Source organism: Bos grunniens, chromosome 28 (assembly GCF_055505025.1).
Source record: "Bos grunniens cultivar Pamir isolate PY7600 chromosome 28, Bosgru_T2T1.0, whole genome shotgun sequence".
Taxonomy (NCBI): domain Eukaryota; kingdom Metazoa; phylum Chordata; class Mammalia; order Artiodactyla; family Bovidae; genus Bos; species Bos grunniens.
In genome coordinates, this window is record NC_141192.1 from 22,177,346 (window position 1) to 22,195,565 (window position 18,220).

Sequence of the window (18,220 nt, forward strand, 5' to 3'; positions counted from 1 at the left end):
TTTAGGACTATTTTAAAAAGAGAAAGACGTTAGGATCTTTGCTCATGAAAGATTATTGTGATGATGTGTATGTTTTTCTGTGCTATGGAGTTCTGTTTTATTATACGTCAATGGAATACATCTGAATAGGTTGACATTCATATCCAAACGGAAGAATCTTCCTATTGAAGTGCTTTGTTTTCCTATTTGGGGATCCCTTGCAGAGTCCACATTTTGGCCAACATCATATACTCCATGGTGCTTTTCCTCCTGCATTGCTCAACAGATACTTGTTATATGAGTGAATGAACTCTTTGTAAGGGTTAGGTATGTCTTAGAAAATATTGATAGCATTGCCACTTCAACTTCAAAGCACTAATGTGAGATTCTTTTAAGAGATATAAAAACATCAAGGGTACAAGGTGTTGCTAATTCAGCATAATATAATAGAAGCTATTTTTGCTCAGATTTACCAAGTAAAGGGAGAAATAATGGATTATTAACTTTAGTCTAGCATCTTAGTTGTAAGGTTTAGTTTTTTCCCCTCAAAGAATTAAGTTGACATCAAGAATAATATTGAAAGTGTTTAGGTGGCATATTAGTCAATAGATTATTTGGAGAAAGATTCAGTAGACAGCAATTGTTGGCAGCTATTTCAGCTCTAAGTTTGAACATTTAATTGAGTTGTAATTCCATATTATTATTTATTTTTATTGTTTATTTTACTATATGGATTGCTATGTTCACTTGTCACTTTTTTCTTTTACTATAAGTGGCTTTAAATATATGATACTCCAAATATTAGGAGATAATGTTGTAGGAAGTACAATATTAAATATAATACTCAAATATATTTAATGTATTTTATTACCCTAAAATTATTGTCAACTTAAAATATGACATGAAATTACTTTGCCAGTTCTTTGGCAATAAAAAAAAATAGTTTATCATCTTTGAGATTCTGAAGTGTCATCATATAGCTCTATTTTAAAACTTCTATATTACAGTTTGTTTAGAAGAATAGCTTGTATATTGTATAAAATATTTTACACATTAAAGACATTCAGTTCAGTTCAGTTCAGTTGCTCAGTCATGTCTGACTCTTTGTGACCCCATGAATCACAGCACACCAGGCCTCCCTGTCCATCACCAACTCCTGGAGTTCACTCAGACTCACATCCATTGAGTCAGTGATGCCATCCAGCCATCTCATCCTCTGTCGTCCCCTTCTCCTCCTGCACCCAAATCCCTCCCAGCATCAGAGTCTTTTCCAATGAGTCAACTCTTCGCATGAGGTGGCCAAAGTACTGGAGTTTCAGCTTTAGTATTATTCCTTCCAAAGAAATCCCAGGGCTGATCTCCTTTAGAATGGACTGGTTGGATCTTCTTGCAGTCCAAGGGACTCTCAAGAGTCTTCTCCAATACCACAGTTCAAAAGCATCAATTCTTCGGCACTCAGCTTTCTTCAGAGTCCAACTCTCACATCCATACCTGACCACTGGAAAAACCATAGCCTTGACTAGATGGACCTTTGTTGGCAAAGTAATTAATAAAGGTTTTTTTTTAAAGCATTGAGCTATATATTTTTACATATAAATATATAATTAAAATTTGCCTAGATATGATTGAAATGTAGAGATTATTTCCTATGTTTAAAGATACAACAGATAATTAAAAAAAATAATTTATTTACTTTTGGTTGTGCTGGGTCTTCGTTGTTGCCCATGGGCTTTCTCTAGTTGTGTTGAGCGGGATCTATTCTTCCTCGTGGTGCATGGGCTTCTTACTGAGATGGCTCCTCTTGTGGAGCATGGCCTCTAGGCACATAGGCTTCAGTACCTGAGGCACATGGGCTCAGTATTGTGGCTCCTGTGCTGTAGAGCACAGAGTCAATAGCTGTGGCAGACAGGCTTAGTTGCTTTGTGGCATTTGGAATGTTACTGGATCAGGGATTGAACCCACGTTTCCTGCTTTGGCAGACAGATTCCTATCTGTTGTACCAACAGAGAAGTTAGCCACAGACAATTTTTGCTTCAAATATATTGTTCTTTTTATTGGAAGTGAAAAGTTTGTTTTTCATGCACACACACCCCCCTATACCTTAAGTATTTTATCTTAATGAATATAACATGAACATTAGCCAATATTTTGACTTTTGGCCCAGGCTCATTTTTAGTATAGGTCTGTTGATTGAGTCTCACACAGTTGCTTTTGCCTAAATCACACCAATTCTACATTGACTATGGCTTCCTATTTTGATGTCTTTATGGAAAAGAACTTAGTGACATTTGAGAAGCTACCTAACTGCCAAAGCCTTGATGTTTTATAATATTCTCCCTTCCTTTGCCCCAACTTTTACCATTTTTTCCCTCACATTCAATTTGATAACAGTTTTAGGAACCCACCTTTATTGTCTCCAAGGATTTGAATTAATTTTCAAAGAAATGACAAACCTTTTGTACTATTACTGGATAAGTTTACATACTTAATAAAATTACAGTTATAATTATAACTCACATGAAAATATTGGGGAAGAAACTAATAGACTCTTGGCATGCCTTAATTTAGTAGGATCAGGAAGTCTTCAATATACTTGAGATACTCCTTTGGTATTGAGCAGGAAAGAGGGGGATCATTAGTGTTGCTGAGAGGAAATAAAGAGTTGATTCATCTAAAGAGATGGTTAAGAGAAGGGCTTTTAAGACAGCTTCTGCTATATCTCAAGTATGATGTTAGGAGATATTTCCTTCCATCAGTTTTATAGACTAGCTGCCATCATATTTTATGTTTTAGACAAATTTATAATTTTATGGAATTAACTCTGTCAATATATTTCCCAACTCAGTTTGATTGTTCTCAGTGGTGCAGGGATTGGTGGCAGATTGCCTATGTCTTTCCACTTTAGTTATTTCAATATGCTGTCCTGTTGTTGCCTTTATGTGGCCGCTGCTATTCTCTAATGCATGGCTGCTGTTGGTCTTTAGGGTGGAAATTCTACTCTCTTTGAATTTCCTTGTTGGAGGGACTGGGACAATGCTCAATCCAGGACTAATTTTTCCCCACTATTGAGGTAAGACCCTTCTATGTACTCTATCCAATATTCCATGAGTTATGAAATTCTTCATTCTGAAAGTGAGAACAAGCAGTATTTCCAGCTCTGTGTAAGTGTTAAGTACTATTACTTAAAATCCTTTTGGATGGTTCTTTCTTCCTGCAGTGAGGGAGGCCTGGGTTTGATCTCTGGGTCAGGAAGATCCCTTGGAGAAGGAAATGGCAACCAACTCCAGTATTCTTGCCTGGAGAATCCCATGGATAAAGGAGTTACAGTCCATAGGGTTGCAAAGAGTTGGACATGACTGAGCAACTTCCCTAGCTTTGGGTAGTTTCCTCCAATGTATGTGTTGATCAGTATCCAGCTGAATGTTCAAGAATTAAGATCTTCTGAGTTCTCTCTGTGTGTAGCTATCTTCTTTCCTGCATAAACATACATTAGTGGTCACAATCTCCCTGGAGATTCAGCTTTGTCTTTTCTGCTCAGAATATTCTCCAGTCTCTTAGTTTCCCTTTCCTATCTGTGGCCTGGGAAGCCTGTCAAGGCACTAAGCTAGGGCTATCAAAGGGTTCTTCCTATTTACCATTTCTATCCTTTATTGCCTAATGCTCTTCACAACTATTTTTCATATATTTTGTCTATTTTTTGTTTTTTTAGGTGAGAAGGAAATCTGGTCTTTGTTTCTCTGCCTTGATTGGAACTAAAATGTAAATTTTAATAAGACTTTATTGAGAGTTTAAAGATAATGCAAGGGAAATAAAATGCATATACTTACAAAGGCAACCATAGGCAGCTATATTCTGATTCCATAGGTCCTGCTGATGTCCTTGTAGCTCCCAAGCCCAAGTCCACACAATGCTAGCTTTTCAGCTCTTTCGTCTGCTATGATAGTGAAAGTGAAAGTGTCCAACTCTTTGTGATCCCATGGACTATATATAGCCTGCCAGGCTCCTCTGTCAATGGGATTCTCCAGGTAAGAATACTGGAGTGGGAAGCCATTCCGTCCTCCAGGGAATCTTCCAACCTGGGAACTGAACTAGGTCTCCTGTATTTCATGCAGTTTCTTTACTGTCTAAGCCATTAGGGAAGCCCCTGCTATGATAAGCATTTTTGCTCCTTGCAGTCAAACTGGCTAAAACATCTTAAAGGAGGATCTTTGCTTATTTTTAAATATCTGTGTAAGTTTAGTACCTTGTTGAAGTAATTTTCCCCTCTTCTCTCCCCCCCTTTCCCCCCACCCCCAGCCACAATTGATCTGCTTCAAAGTTAAATTTAAGCTTCTACCTCTTAGGAGCTTTAACATGCAAAGTGACTGTTTCCCAATGAAAAACAAATAAAACCAAACCCCTAGTGCACACTTTGAGCCTGTGAACTCCATTTTACCAGAGTACGTTATTATGTATTGAATCAATTAATATGTACTAGTGCATGTTATGTGTGTTTGGTATATTAAAACACAAATGGAAGGGTGGCCAAAGGCATAACTAGAAACCTTAATTGAGTCACAAATAATGTTAATTATAAAAGTTGGAGGTGTTTTCTTTGATTTTCACATTTATAATCAATATGATCATTTTTAGAAAGTGAAGTTAAACTTTTGAATGTAGTAAAGGAACTTGATATTTAAAAGAAACATGTACATATCTTTTATAAAGTGAAGAATAATTTGTAATGTGTCTATCTGTCCCAGAAGTGTTCTTTTTTTACCTTTTGAAGTTTACTCATAGGATCATAGAAAACCTTTCCTATTAAATTGTTGTATATGTAGAAGTTTTCCTATATTACATTTGTATAGGTATAAGATGTACCTATATAATTTTTCTAAAGTTTATACCTTAGTATTAATTCAAGCAGGCATTTCATAATGGATTTTTCTGAAGATTAAAAGGAGCATATTTGATAGGAAAGGAACAAAATGATCCCAGTAGAAAGGAAACTTTCTGAATCTAGTTCTTGTGATATTTTTATGACATGTAGTAAATTGCTTTTATATAGAGAGTGGAATTTCTTGAAGGAAAAAATGTTTTTTATTTTTATGTTTTTTGAAAGTAAAATTTCCAATTAACTTCAAGGTAAAAGTGTTATAAGAAAGATTGGGAATTATTTCAGAAGAATAGACTCCTCACATGTAGACTTTATAAAGCACAGATGCTAGTATTCTAGATAGAAGGGAAATTTGTTATACTTTTTAAATGTTTAATTAGGAAAATATCTATTTTCTCTGAACACAAGTCAGTTTGACTGGGAATGAGCTAAATTCTATAAGTTGTCTATCTTTGTCAATAGCTGGAACATACTGCTCTTACCTAGAGTATTTAGTTACATGTCCTCTGACACCTCACACAGAGGTAGGTCCTTTTCCTCTGTGCCTCTTAGTACTTTGTACAGCAGCTACCTGAGCCCTGCTTAGATTGTATCCGTGTTTGTTGACTCTCAGTGATGAACTTGGGCTGCAAAATGCTCTAGATCTCAGATGCCTATGATGGATCTGTGTTATATACATAACAACAAAAACTTGTCAAAGGAAAGTTGAATAATGTTTATTCATGTATTCATTCAACAATACACATTCAATGTACAGAATTATGCAAGAGAGTAAGTGCTATTCTAGACCCTGTGAATATTGTAGTGACCAGGACCAGTATTTCTCTTACTCTCACAGAGTCCTTATTGTTGTTGTTTTGTGATTTCCCAGGTAAGAATACTGGAGTGGGTTGCCATTTCCTTCTCCAGGGGATTCCGACCCAGGGATTGAACCCCACATCTCCTGCATTGGGCAAGGAGATTATTTACCACTGAGCCATTTGGGAAGCGCACAAACTCACGTGCTATACTACACTCTGAATATTGTGATGACAGGACCAGTACACCTCTTACACTCACAGTCTTCTGATTCAGAAGAAAAGACAGGCTTTGATACAGGTTATTGCAATAAGTGAAGGCTTCCCAGGTGGTGCTAGTGGTGAAGAACCCACATACCAATGCAGAAGATATAACAGATGCAGGTTCAATCCCTGGATCAGGAAGATCCCCTGGAGAAGGGCACAGCAATCCACTTCAGTATTCTTGCCTGGAGAATCCCATGGACAGAGAAGCCTGGTGGGCTACAGGCCATAGGGTCGCAAAGAGTTGGACACGACTGAAATGACTTAGTATGCACTCACACAATAAGTGATGATAAGGATTATGATAGGAAGCATAGAACCCTACCATAAGACCTGCTTTAGTAATAGGGGGCTAAGGCTTCCTGCAGAAAGTAATGTTTATGTTGAAAGCAGAACTATGGACTGAAAACAGCTAGAAAAGATTGGCAGTATTACAGGAGGGAAGGTAGTAAGTCCAGTAATAAGAAAGTTTACTTACTACATCTTTATTAATGTATTTCAGGAGTAACTTTTTTTTTTTTTCCAGGAATAACCCAACAGTGCTACTTGGCTGGGTCTTCATATTGCCTTAACAGAGACAAAGACTGTAATTGTTTAATGTTTAAATGACCTTTTTCTGAGTATGTCTCTTCAGCCAGTTGTTCAACATCTTAACATCTTTAGAGTCAAGAACATATAATTCTTTTTGAATATATATTTAGTTTTAGTACGTGAAGTCAAAGACAATGTTCTATAAAGGCTATCATAACTTTACAATTCAGACACATGACAAGAAAAGATAATCTTCTTTTGTGGGAATTCATTTGCTCTCTTAATTTCAGAGGTCACTTTAATTTTCCAGTCTCCTACTAGCAATTCTGACTTGCAGAGAAACACATAAAAAAAAAACCATTTACTGGTTTAAAAATTTACTGTCTCTACTAGAAATTTCCTGAGAAAATAACAACTACCATTTGTTGAGCACTTTTCATGTTCAGATACTGTGTTAAATGTATATTATAAAATATATTTCATTTAAACATCCTAGAAACACTGTGAGACAATTAATATTTTAATCCAGTTCCTATTGATAAGGACACTGAAAATATTTAACAGTCCACAGTCTCAGAACTAGAAGTGGCAGATAAGAATTTGATCTCAGAATTGTCTGACTTCACAGCCTGAGTTCCTAACTTGGTGTTGCTTCAGTTCAGTTCAGTTCAGTCACTCAGTCATGTCTGACTCTTTGTAACCCCATGGACTGAAGCACACCAGGCTTCCCTGTCCATCACCAATTCCTGGAGCTTGCTCAAACTCATGTCCACCAAGTTGGTGATGCCATCCAACCATCTCATCCTCTGTCATTTCCTTCTCTTTTCTTCAATCTTTCCGAGCATCAGGATCTTTTCCAATGAGTCACTTCTTCGCAACCAGTGGCCAAAGTATCGGAGATTCAGCTTCAGCATCAGCCCTTCCAGTGAATATTCAGGACTGATTTCCTTTAGGATGGACTGGCTTGACCTCCTTGCAGTCCAAGGGACTCTCAAGAGTCTTCTCCAACACCACAGTTCAAAAGCATCAATTCTTTGGTGCTCAGCTTTCTTTATAGTCTACCTCTCACATCCATACATGACCACTGGAAAAACCATAGCTTTGACTAGATGGACCTTTGTTGTCAGAGTAAATGTCTCTGCTTTTTAATAAGCTGTCTAGGTTAGTCATAACTGTTCTTCTGAAGAACAAGCATCTTTTGATTTCATGGCTGCAGTCACCATTTGCCGTGATTTTGGAGCCCCCCAAATTAAAGTCTGTCACTGTTTCCATTGTTTCCCTGTCTATTTGCCATGAAGTAATGGGACCAGATGCCATGATCTTAGTTTTCTGAATGCTGAGCTTTAGGCCAACTTTTTCACTCTCCTCTTTCACTTTCATCAAGAGGCTCTTTCTTTCTTCTTCGCTTTCTGCCATGAGGGTGGTGTCATCTGCGTGTCTGAGATTATTGATATTTCTCTGGGCAATCTTGATTCCAGCATGTGCTTCATCCAGTCCAACAGTTTGCATGATGTAACTGCATTTAAGTTAAATTAGCAGGGTGACAATATGCAGCCTTGATGTACTCCTTTCCTATTTGGAACCAGTCTGTTGTTCCATGCCCAGTTCTAACTGTTGCTTATTGAACTGCATACAGGTTTCTCAGGAGGTAGGTAAGGTGGTCTGGTATTCCCATCTCTTGAAGAATTTTCCACAGTTTGTTGTGATCCACACAGTCAAAGGCTTTGGCATAGTCAATAAAGCAGAAGTAGATGTTTTTCTGGAACTCTCTTGCTTTTTCAATTACCCAACAGATGTTGACAATTTGATCTCTGGTTCCTCTGCCTTTTTTAAATCCAGCTTGAACATCTGGAAGTTCACGGTTCACATACTGTTGAAGCCTGACTTGAAGAATTTTGAGCATTAGTTTGCTAGCGTGTGAGATGAGTGCAATTGTGCAGTAGTTTGAACGTTCTTTGGCATTGCCTTTCTTTGAGACTGGAATGAAAACTAACCTTTTCCAGTCCTGTGGCCACTGCTGAGTTTCCAAATTTGCTGACGTATTGATTGCAGCACTTTCATAGTATCGTTTTTTACAATTTGAAATAGATCAACTCGAATTCCATCACCTCCACTAGCTTTGTTTGTAGTGATGCTTTCTAAGGCCCACTTGACTTTATATTCCAGGATGTCTGGCTCTAGGTGAGTGATCACACTATCTTGATTATCTGGGTCATGAAGATCTTTTTTATATAGTTCTTCTGTGTATTCTTGCCACCTCTTTTTAATATCTTCTGCTTCTGTTAGGTCCATACCATTTCTGTCCTTTATTGAGACCATCTTTACATGAAATGTTCCCTTGATATCTCTGATTTTCTTGAAGAGATCTCTAGTCTTTCCCATTCTATTGTTTTCTGCTATTTATTTTCGTTGATCACTGAAGAAGGCTTTCTTATTTCTCCTTGATATTCTTTGGAACTCTGCATTCAGGTGCTTGTATCTTTACTTTTCTCCTTTCCCTTTAGCTTCTCTTCTTTTCTCAGCTATTTCTTAGGCCTCCTCAGACAACCATTTTGCCTTTTTGCATTTCTTTTTCTTGGGGCTGGCCTTGTTCCCTGTCTCCTGTACAATGTCATGAACCTCCATCCATAGTTCTTCAGGCACTCTGTCTGTCAGATCTCATCCCTTGAATCTACATGCCACTTCCACCATATAATCATAAGGGATTTGATTTAGATCATACCTGAATGGTCTAGTGGTTTTCCCTACTTTCTTCAATTTAAGTCTGAATTTGGCAATAAGGAGTTCATGATCTGAGCCACAGTCAGCTCCGGTCTTGTTTTTGCTGACTGTATAGAGCTTCTCCATCTTTGGCTGCAAAGAATATGATCAATCTGATTTTGGTATGACCATCTAGTGATGTCCACGTGTAGAGTCTTTTCTTGTGTTTTTGGAAGAGGGTGTTTGCTATGACCAGTGTGTTCTCTTGGCAAATCTCAGTTAGCCTTTGCCCTGCTTCGTTTTGTACTCCAAGGCCTACTTTGCCTGTTACTCCAGGTAGCTCTTAACTTCCTACTTTTGCATTCCAGTCCCCTATAAGGAAAGGGACATCTTTTTGGGTGTTAGTGCTAGAAGTCTCCTAGGTCTTCATAGACCTGTTCAGCTTCAGCTTCTTCAGCATTACTGCTTGGGGCATAGAATTGTATTACTGTTGGAGAGGGAGATGGGGGGATGATTTGGAAGAATGGCATTGAAACACGTATAATATCATATAAGAAACGAATTGCCAGTCCAGGTTCGATGCAGGATACAGGATGCTTGGGGCTGGTGCACTGGGATGACCCAGAGGGATGGTACAGGGAGGGAGGTGGGAGGGGGGTTCAGTATGGGGAACACATGTATACCCGTGGCGGATTCATGTTGATGTATGGCAAAACCAATACAGTATTGTAAAGTAACTAGCTTCCAATTAAAATAAATAAATTTAAATTAAAAAAAAAAAGAATTGTATTACTGTGATATTGAGTGGTTTGTCTTGGAAACGAACAGAGATCATCCTGTAGTTTTTGAGATTGCATCCAAGTACTGCATTTTGGACGCTTTTGTTGACTATGTTGGTTACTCCATTTCTTCTAAGGGATATAATGTAGATATAATGCCCACAGTAGTAGATATAATGGTCATATTTTGGAGTTCTCGCAGGAGAAGATGAGCACACACTCTTATACTCTGCCATCTTGTTACTTATCATGGTATTGCTTAGGAAGGAGAACCAAATGGAATGTATTAACATATTAAGACAGTCTCAGACCTTTCACAGGTTTTATCCATATTAAGAAATATTATTCTTGTTATTTTCAATAATAATTTATTGCATTTTTTTTATGCTGAAGATTGTGAATAAATAGGAACAAAAGAGTCATGAAGTAAAGTAGATGAGACAGGCCCTTTCATATGTTGGTGAATTGGCTGTGTTTAGAGAATTTTTTGTATTCAATACTTAAAATTCATTTACCTCTTGACTCAGCAATTCTAATTTTAAGAATTTATGCTACAGCTAAATTTGTCCATACATGCAAAGATACATGTTATGGGCATTCTTTGTAGTATTGTTTGGAATAGAAAAAAGTTGGAAATAATTTGTGTGTTCAATAGGGGCCTCATACATAAAGACAGACAAACAGATCCATAGAAGAGAATCAAGAGCCCAGAAATAACCCAAACATTTATAGTCAACTAATATTTATGAAGAGAGATGAGAATACTCAAAGGGGAAAAGACAGTCTCTTCAATAAATTATTGTTGTTGTTCAGTTGCTAAGTCATGTCCAACTCTTTGCAACCCCATGAACTGCAGCATGCCAGGCTTTCCTGTCCTTCATTATCTCCCTGAGTCTGCCCAAATTCATGTCCATTGAATCAGTGATTCCATCCAACCATCTCATCTTCTGTCATCCCCTTCTCTTCTTGCTCTCAATCTTTCCCCAGATCAGGATCTTTTCCAGTGAGTTGGCTCTTTGCATCAGGTGGCCAAAGTTTGAAGGTTCAGCTTGAGCACCAGTCCTTCCAATGAATATTCAGGGTTGACTTCTTTTAGGATTGACTGGTTTGATCTCCTTGCAGTCCAAGGGACTCTCAAGAGTCTTCTCCAGCACCACACTTGAAAAGCATCAATTCTTCCACGCTCAGCCTTCTTCATGGTCCAACTCTCACATTCTACATAACTACTGAAAAAATCATAGCTTTGACTATACGGACCTTTGTCAGCAAAGTGATGTCTCTCTTCAATAGATAGTGCTGGGATAATTGAATTTCATATGTAAAAGAATGAAACTGGGCTCCTATCTTACATCAATCAGAAAAATTAACTCAAAATGGATTAAATATTTAAAATAAGGTCTGAAACCATTAAATTCCTAGGAAAATAGCATAAGAATAAATCTTCTTGTGATGGACCTTGGTAATGATTTTTTTGGATATGACACCTGAAGCATAAGAAACAAAATGAAAAATAAACAAGTGGAACTAGATCAAAGTAAAAAATTTCTTACAGTGAATGAAATCATCAACAAAGTAAAAAGACAATTTATGGAATGGAGAAAAATATTTGCAAACCATACATCTGATAAGAGCTTAATGGTGTGAATGTGGAGAAAAGGGAATCCTTGTATACTATTGGTGGGATTTTAAATTGGTACAGCCACTATGGAAAACAGTATGAAGGACTCTCAAAAATTTAAAAATAGAACTATGGTGTGATTCAGCAATTCCACTTCTGTTAATATATGTAAAGCAAACAAAAACATGAAATCAAAAAGTTATCTGTATCCCCACATTCTTAGAGGCATTATTTACAATAGTCAAGACATGGAAACAGCCTAAATGTCCACTGATGAATGAATGGATAAAGAAGATGTGGCATATACACAATGCACTATTATTCATCCACAAAAAATGAGGAAATCCTACCATATGAAACAATATTGGTAGACTCTGAAGGCATTATTCTAAGTGAAATAAGTCAGACAAAGGCAGACAAATACTTTATGATTTCACTTACTTGTGAAATCTAAAAGGCAAAAATAAGACCAAACTCATAACAAAAAAGATCAGACTTGCAGTTATCAGAGGTTGAGTGTGGTGGGAGGGGGAGTTAGATAAATATGGTTAAAAGGTACACATTAACCATTATAAATGAGTACGAGGGATGTAATGTACAACATTATGACATTGTTAATACTGCTGTATTATATAAAGGAGAACTGATAAGAGAGTAAATCCTGAATTCTCATCACAAAGAACATTTTTCCCCTTTTCTTCCTTCTTTTCCTTTATTTATATGAGATGATGAATGTTACTATCAGATGAACTTAATCTGATAGTATTTTTTATGATATATGTAAATCAAACCATCATATTCTATGTCTTAAACTTATACAGTGATACATGCCAATTATTTCTCAACAAAACTGGAAAGAGCCTTACTAACAAAATGGAAGACCTGGAAAAGAAGTTATAATATATCAATTAAATGTAATTTTATTCAAGCATTAAAAAGAATGACAAAACAGCTAATCAAGTCTTAGTAAGTTCCAAACACTGCTCTTATTTAATCTTCATAAAAATTGTACTTACTATTATCAGCTACATTTACAGTGAGTGACCAGACCACCATGGTTATCCAGGTCATAAGACCTTTTTTATACAATTCTTCTGTGTATTCTTGCCACCTCTTCTTAATCTCTTCTGCTTCTGTTAAGTCCTTATCATTTCTGCCCTTCATTGTGCCCGTCTTTGCATGAAATGTTCTCGTGGTACCTCTGATTTTCTGCCACCAAATTTGGTAAACTCAGCAGTAGACATAGAACTGGAAAAGGTCAGTTTTCATTATAATCCCAAAGAAAGGTAAGCCAAACAATGTTCAAACAACCTCATAATTGTGCTCATTTCACATGCTATTAAGGTTATGGTCAAAATCCTTCAAGCCAGGCTTCAATAGTATGTGAACCAGATGTACTAGCTGGATTGAGAAAAGGCAGAGAAACCAGAGATCTAATTGCCAAAATCTGTTGGATCATAGGAAAAAACAACAGAATTCCAGAAAAACATCTACTTCTTCATTGATTCTGCTAAAGTCTTTGACTATGTGGATCACAGCAAACTGTGAAAAGTTTTCCAAGAGATGAGAATACCAGATCACCGTACCTGTCTCCTAAGAAACCTGTATGCAGGTTAAGAAGCAACAGTTAGAACTGGCCATGGAACAGCGGACTGGTTCAAAGTTGGGAAAGGAGTACGTAAAGACTGTATATTGTCACCTTGCTTATTTAACTTATATGCAGTGAAATGCCAGACTGGATGAAGCACAAGCTGGAATCAAGATCACTGGGAGACATATCAATAACTTCAGATATTCAGATGACAGCACCCTAATGTCCAAAAGGGAAGAGGAACTAAAGAGCCTCTTGATGAAGGTTAAAGAGGAGGGTGAAAAACCTGGCTTAAAACTCAACATTAAAAAGCTAAGATCATGGCATGCAGTCCCATCACTTCATGGCAAATAGATGGGGAAAAATGGAAACAGTGATAGATTCTGTTTTTTTGGGCTCCAAAATCAGTGTGGACAGTGACTGCAGCCATGAAAATAAAATATGCTTGCTCCCTGGAAGGAAAGCTATGACAAACCTAGACAGTGTATTAAAAAGCAGAGACATCACTCTGCTGACAGAAGTCCGTCTAGTCAAAGCTCTGGTTTTCCAGGGGTCACATATGGATGTGAGAGTTGGACCATTAAGGAGGCTGAGTGCCTAAGAATTGAGGTTCTTGAAGTGTGTTGCTGGGGAAGATTCCTGAGAGTCCCTGGAGATCAAACCAGTCAATCCTAAAGGAAATCAGTCCTGAATATTCACTGGATGGACTGATGCTGAAGCTGAAACTCCAATACTTTGGCCACCTGATATGAAGAGCTGACTCATTGGAAAATGACCCTGAAGCTGGGAAAATTGAGGGCAGGAGAAGGGGGTGACAGAGGATGAGATTGTTGGATGGCATCATTGATTCAATGGATGTGAGTTTGAGCAAACTCTGGGAAGTAGTGAAGGACAGGGAAGCCTGACTTGCTACTGTCCATGGGGTTGCAAAGAGTTGGACGTGTCTGAGTGACTGAACAAAAACCACTTATAGTGGAAAAAAATGAGCTAAGTGACTTGTGCCCACATTGTTAAGTTTTGTGCTCTGTTGCCTCTTGATCATCTGTATCCCAATATGTAAAGAAAATAAATTGATAAGTGAAAAGAATGTAGAAAGTTTTTATAGCATAATGGTGGTGGTGGTTTAGTCACTAAGTTGTGTCCAACTCACAATGCCATGGTAGCCTGCCAGGCTCCTCTGTCCATGGGAATTCCCCAGGCAAGAATACTGGAGCGAGTTGCTATTTCCTTCTCTAGGGGACCTTCCTGACCCAGGGACTGAACCTGGGTCTCCTGCATTGCAGGCAGGTTTTCTACTGACTGAGCTACAGGGAAGTCTATAGTATAATACTATTTATGAAAAGAATCTGAATCTATATCTTCTATATGTTTCCTTTATAACATATAATATCTATGTTTTCGTATGATATAAATCTTTTAAATAATATGAATATATATGACTGAATATACTAATAAAATATATTGTGTATATATGTATATATATGCCCACACATAAAACATACATTCATAGAAAAATTTCTGGATAGATATAAGAACTTAATGGTTATTTTGAGGATTTTTATGGAAACAAACAAAAAATTCACTCTATATTCTTTAGTATGGTGAATTATTTAAAAGTAGCAAGTCATATCATTTTCATAATAAAAATGTTTAAATTTAAAAAATTTAAAAAATAGTTGATGTGCTGTCTTTAGCAATTATGTTAATGGAGTAGAGTAAAGAGGAACTTTTCATTTTGTACCTTTCTGAACTGTGAACTTCTTAAAATAAATGGATACATGTTACTTTTATAAAGAACATATTTTAAATGAAGAAACCTTAAAAATAGTGAGTATATTTCTCTAACAAGTACTGTGAAATATTATTTCCGTGACTAAGTTTAGGATATAGTTTATTTAGTATGTTGACAATTTAGAATAAATCTACCTATGTTAAACTTTTATCAGAGAACTGCTGTCTTACTATCTTAAAGGCTAGTTCTTTTCTAACATCCATTGAGTTGGAAAGTAACTCAGTGAAGATTTATCTTATTTTTATAAACAAAATTGTTTCCGATTGAAGTCTTAGTAATGAAACCTTTCACAGAAAATGAGATTCAGCAAATGCAGAAGTTGACAGCAATTTTATTAGATGTTGCTAGTCAATTGAACACAATTTTCATGCAGAAAAATGGTACCATGATTCTTAAACTCCAGAACATTTATCAAAAACAAATATCAATTTGAAAGTGCATTCTTTCTTAAGAGACAATGTTCTAGTGTCAAGTGACAGTATTTTAATATTATGCTTAGTCATGGAATGTACTTGGAATTAGGTTGGATGATAAATGTTGCAACAGGCATAAGTGAAGCTTAAAATATAATATATCTGGGGTTGTGTGTTTCAGGTGAAGCTCTGAAAGTATCAGCTGAGAGATTTGCAGATGACCCCTGCTATCTCCCGAAAAGGGAAGCTGTGGTTCAGGCTGCCCGTGCCTTGTTGGCTGCAGTTACCAGACTCCTTGTCCTCGCAGATATGATTGATGTCATGTGTCTCTTGCAGCATGTGTCAGCTGTAAGTAAAAGATGACTTAGTTTACCTTGGCATTGTTCTCACTTATAATTCCATTTTCTGAACCCAGCATCAATCTGAGCACATCTGTCCTCTCATTTCTTAATGTCACCATTCAGAAGTTGACTTGATTAGGTTGTAAAACTAATACATACTTCACAAGAATGAAGCCAGAAGTTAGTTTTAAAGCCAGTGGGAGACTGAAAAACAGAAGAAGGCTTATTGATAAGGAAATGGCTAGAAAATTTCTAGGCTTTTGACCATTTAAGTTATTATGCCCTATATACGTATGTAAATAAATACATAATAACATAATTATAAAGATAATACAGAAAATAAATCTGTGAATATAAATTATTTGAGAGAGAAAAACCTTGAAGCTTAAGGCATGTGGAAATTTGTCCTAATTATGAATGAAAACTCCTTTTGCCAGCTCCTCTTGGTCCAAGGTAAACAGTACATGTTTCCAGGTAGTCTGTGTTGTCTGTAGCAATGCATTATGAAAATGTATAAATGTATTTATTTAATAAGAGTAAAGAATATATTTAAACTAGTAGATAAAAAGGCAGAAAGATATCTCATTTGCTTTATTTTGCTAGACAAAACCATTTAGCCATGAGTTAGTAGAAGGACAATTTTTTTTAGCCTTTATCACTTTCTTAATTTATTTAGTTTGACCGTCCTTAATAGTGTCGAGATGAAAAGGTTGCAAAGAACACTTTGGAGTCTCTTCTTTTCCTCTCACTTTAAATAGGACCCTGGCTCTTCTGTTCATAAATATATATGCATGTTCATAAAGGTGCTTGGTGACTATTGTAACTTTGTTAAGCAAATGCCTTGCTGATTGACCTTCGTATCAAAATAATTTTCTCTAATTGCTAAGCTAAATCTTTTTTTTTTTTTTTGCATTATTCTCTTACTTACTCTCTGGAGAAGGGAATGGCAACCCACTCCAGTATTCTTGCCTGGAGAATCCCATGAACAGAGGAGCCTGGAAGGCTACAGTCCATAGGGTAGCAAAGAATCGGACATGACTGAGCGACTATTATACTTACTAATGTTTATTTTAACCCTAAAGTAGGGTTAAAAGGGAAGAGTTTGTCTTAACCCTTTCATTTATACTTTCATATTCCTTTTCTTTTGATAGTTTATTAGTACAAAAAGTCAATTTGGCACCTTTTTTGTTATTAAGTAGCTTTTCAGGAAAGGGATTAGTTCTCATCCCCAGCCACTGTCTACCAGATTTATAGGTGAGATATTTGAACAATATTTTTTGTTACTTGACTGATGGTTTCCTGGACACCTTAAACAAATCTCTGATATTTTTGAGATTCATATTTTAACATGTGAATATTTGTTGTTGTTCACTTCAGCTAAATCGGTCTAACGCTTTGTGACCCCATGGACTGCATGACGTGAGGCTCCTCTGTCTTCTGGTGTTTCCTGGAGCTTGCTCAAATTCATGTTCGTTGAATCTGTGATACTATCTAACCATATCATCCTCTGCTGACCACTTCTTTTGCCTTCAGTCTTCCCCAGCATCACAGTCTTTCCCAGAGAGTCAGTTCTTCGCATCAGGTGGTCAAAGTTTTGGAGTTTCAGCTTCAGCATCAGTCCTTCCAATGAATATTCAGGATTGATGTCCTTTAGGATTGACTGGTTTGATCTCTTTGCAGTCCAAGGGACTCTCAAGAGTCTTCTCCAGGACCATAATTTGAAAGCATCAGTTCTTTGGTGATAGCTTTCTTAATTGTCCAACTTTCACATCCATACAAGGCTACTGGAAAAACCATAGGTCGGACTATATGGACATTTGTCAGCAAAGTGGTGTCTCTGCTTTTTAATATGCTGTCTAGGTTTGTCATTGCTTTTTTTCCAAGGAGCAAGTGTCTTTTAATTTCATGGCAGCAGTCACTGTCTGCAGTGATTTTGGAGCCCAAGAAGGTAAAATATGTCACTGCTTCCACTTTTCCCTCTTCTATTTGCCATGAAGTGATGGGACCAGATGCCATGATCTTAGTTTTTTGAATGGTGAGTTTCAAGTCAACTTTTTCCACTCTTCTTTTTCACCCTCATCAAGAGGCTCTTTAGTTCCTCTTCACTTTCTGCCATTAGCGTTGGTATCATCTGAATATCTGAGGTTGTTGATATTTCTCCCAGCAATCTTGATTCCATATTGTGATTCATTGAGCCTGGCATTTTCCATGATGTACTCTGCATGTAATTTAAACAAGCAAAGTGACCATATATAGCCTTGACTACTCCTTTCCCAATTTAAAATCAGTCCATTGTTCCATGTTTGGTTCTAATTGTTACTTCTTGACCTGCATAAAGAAGGCAGGTAAGGTAGTCTGGTACTTCTGTGTCTTTGAGAATTTTCCACAGCTTGTTGTGATCCACACAGTCAAAGGCTTTAGCATGGTCAATGAAGCAGAAGCTGATGTTTTTCTGGAAGTGTCTTGCTTTCTCCATGATCCAACAGATGTTTGCCATTTGATCTCTGGTTCCTCTGCCTCTTCTAAACTCTAATACATC

At 36.9% G+C, this 18,220-nt stretch overlaps 1 protein-coding gene across 2 annotated transcripts in view; it reads left to right on the forward strand.

Moving 5' to 3' along the window:
* The window catches only part of CTNNA3 (catenin alpha 3), a 1,912,303-nt gene that overhangs the window by 127,942 nt on the left and 1,766,141 nt on the right, over positions 1 to 18,220 (forward strand). For both annotated transcript variants that reach the window (XM_086381634.1, XM_086381633.1), the window contains exon 4: positions 15,522 to 15,688. In XM_086381634.1, the coding sequence (XP_086237760.1) occupies positions 15,522 to 15,688 (167 nt within the window). The remainder of the gene's footprint in view (positions 1 to 15,521; positions 15,689 to 18,220) is intronic.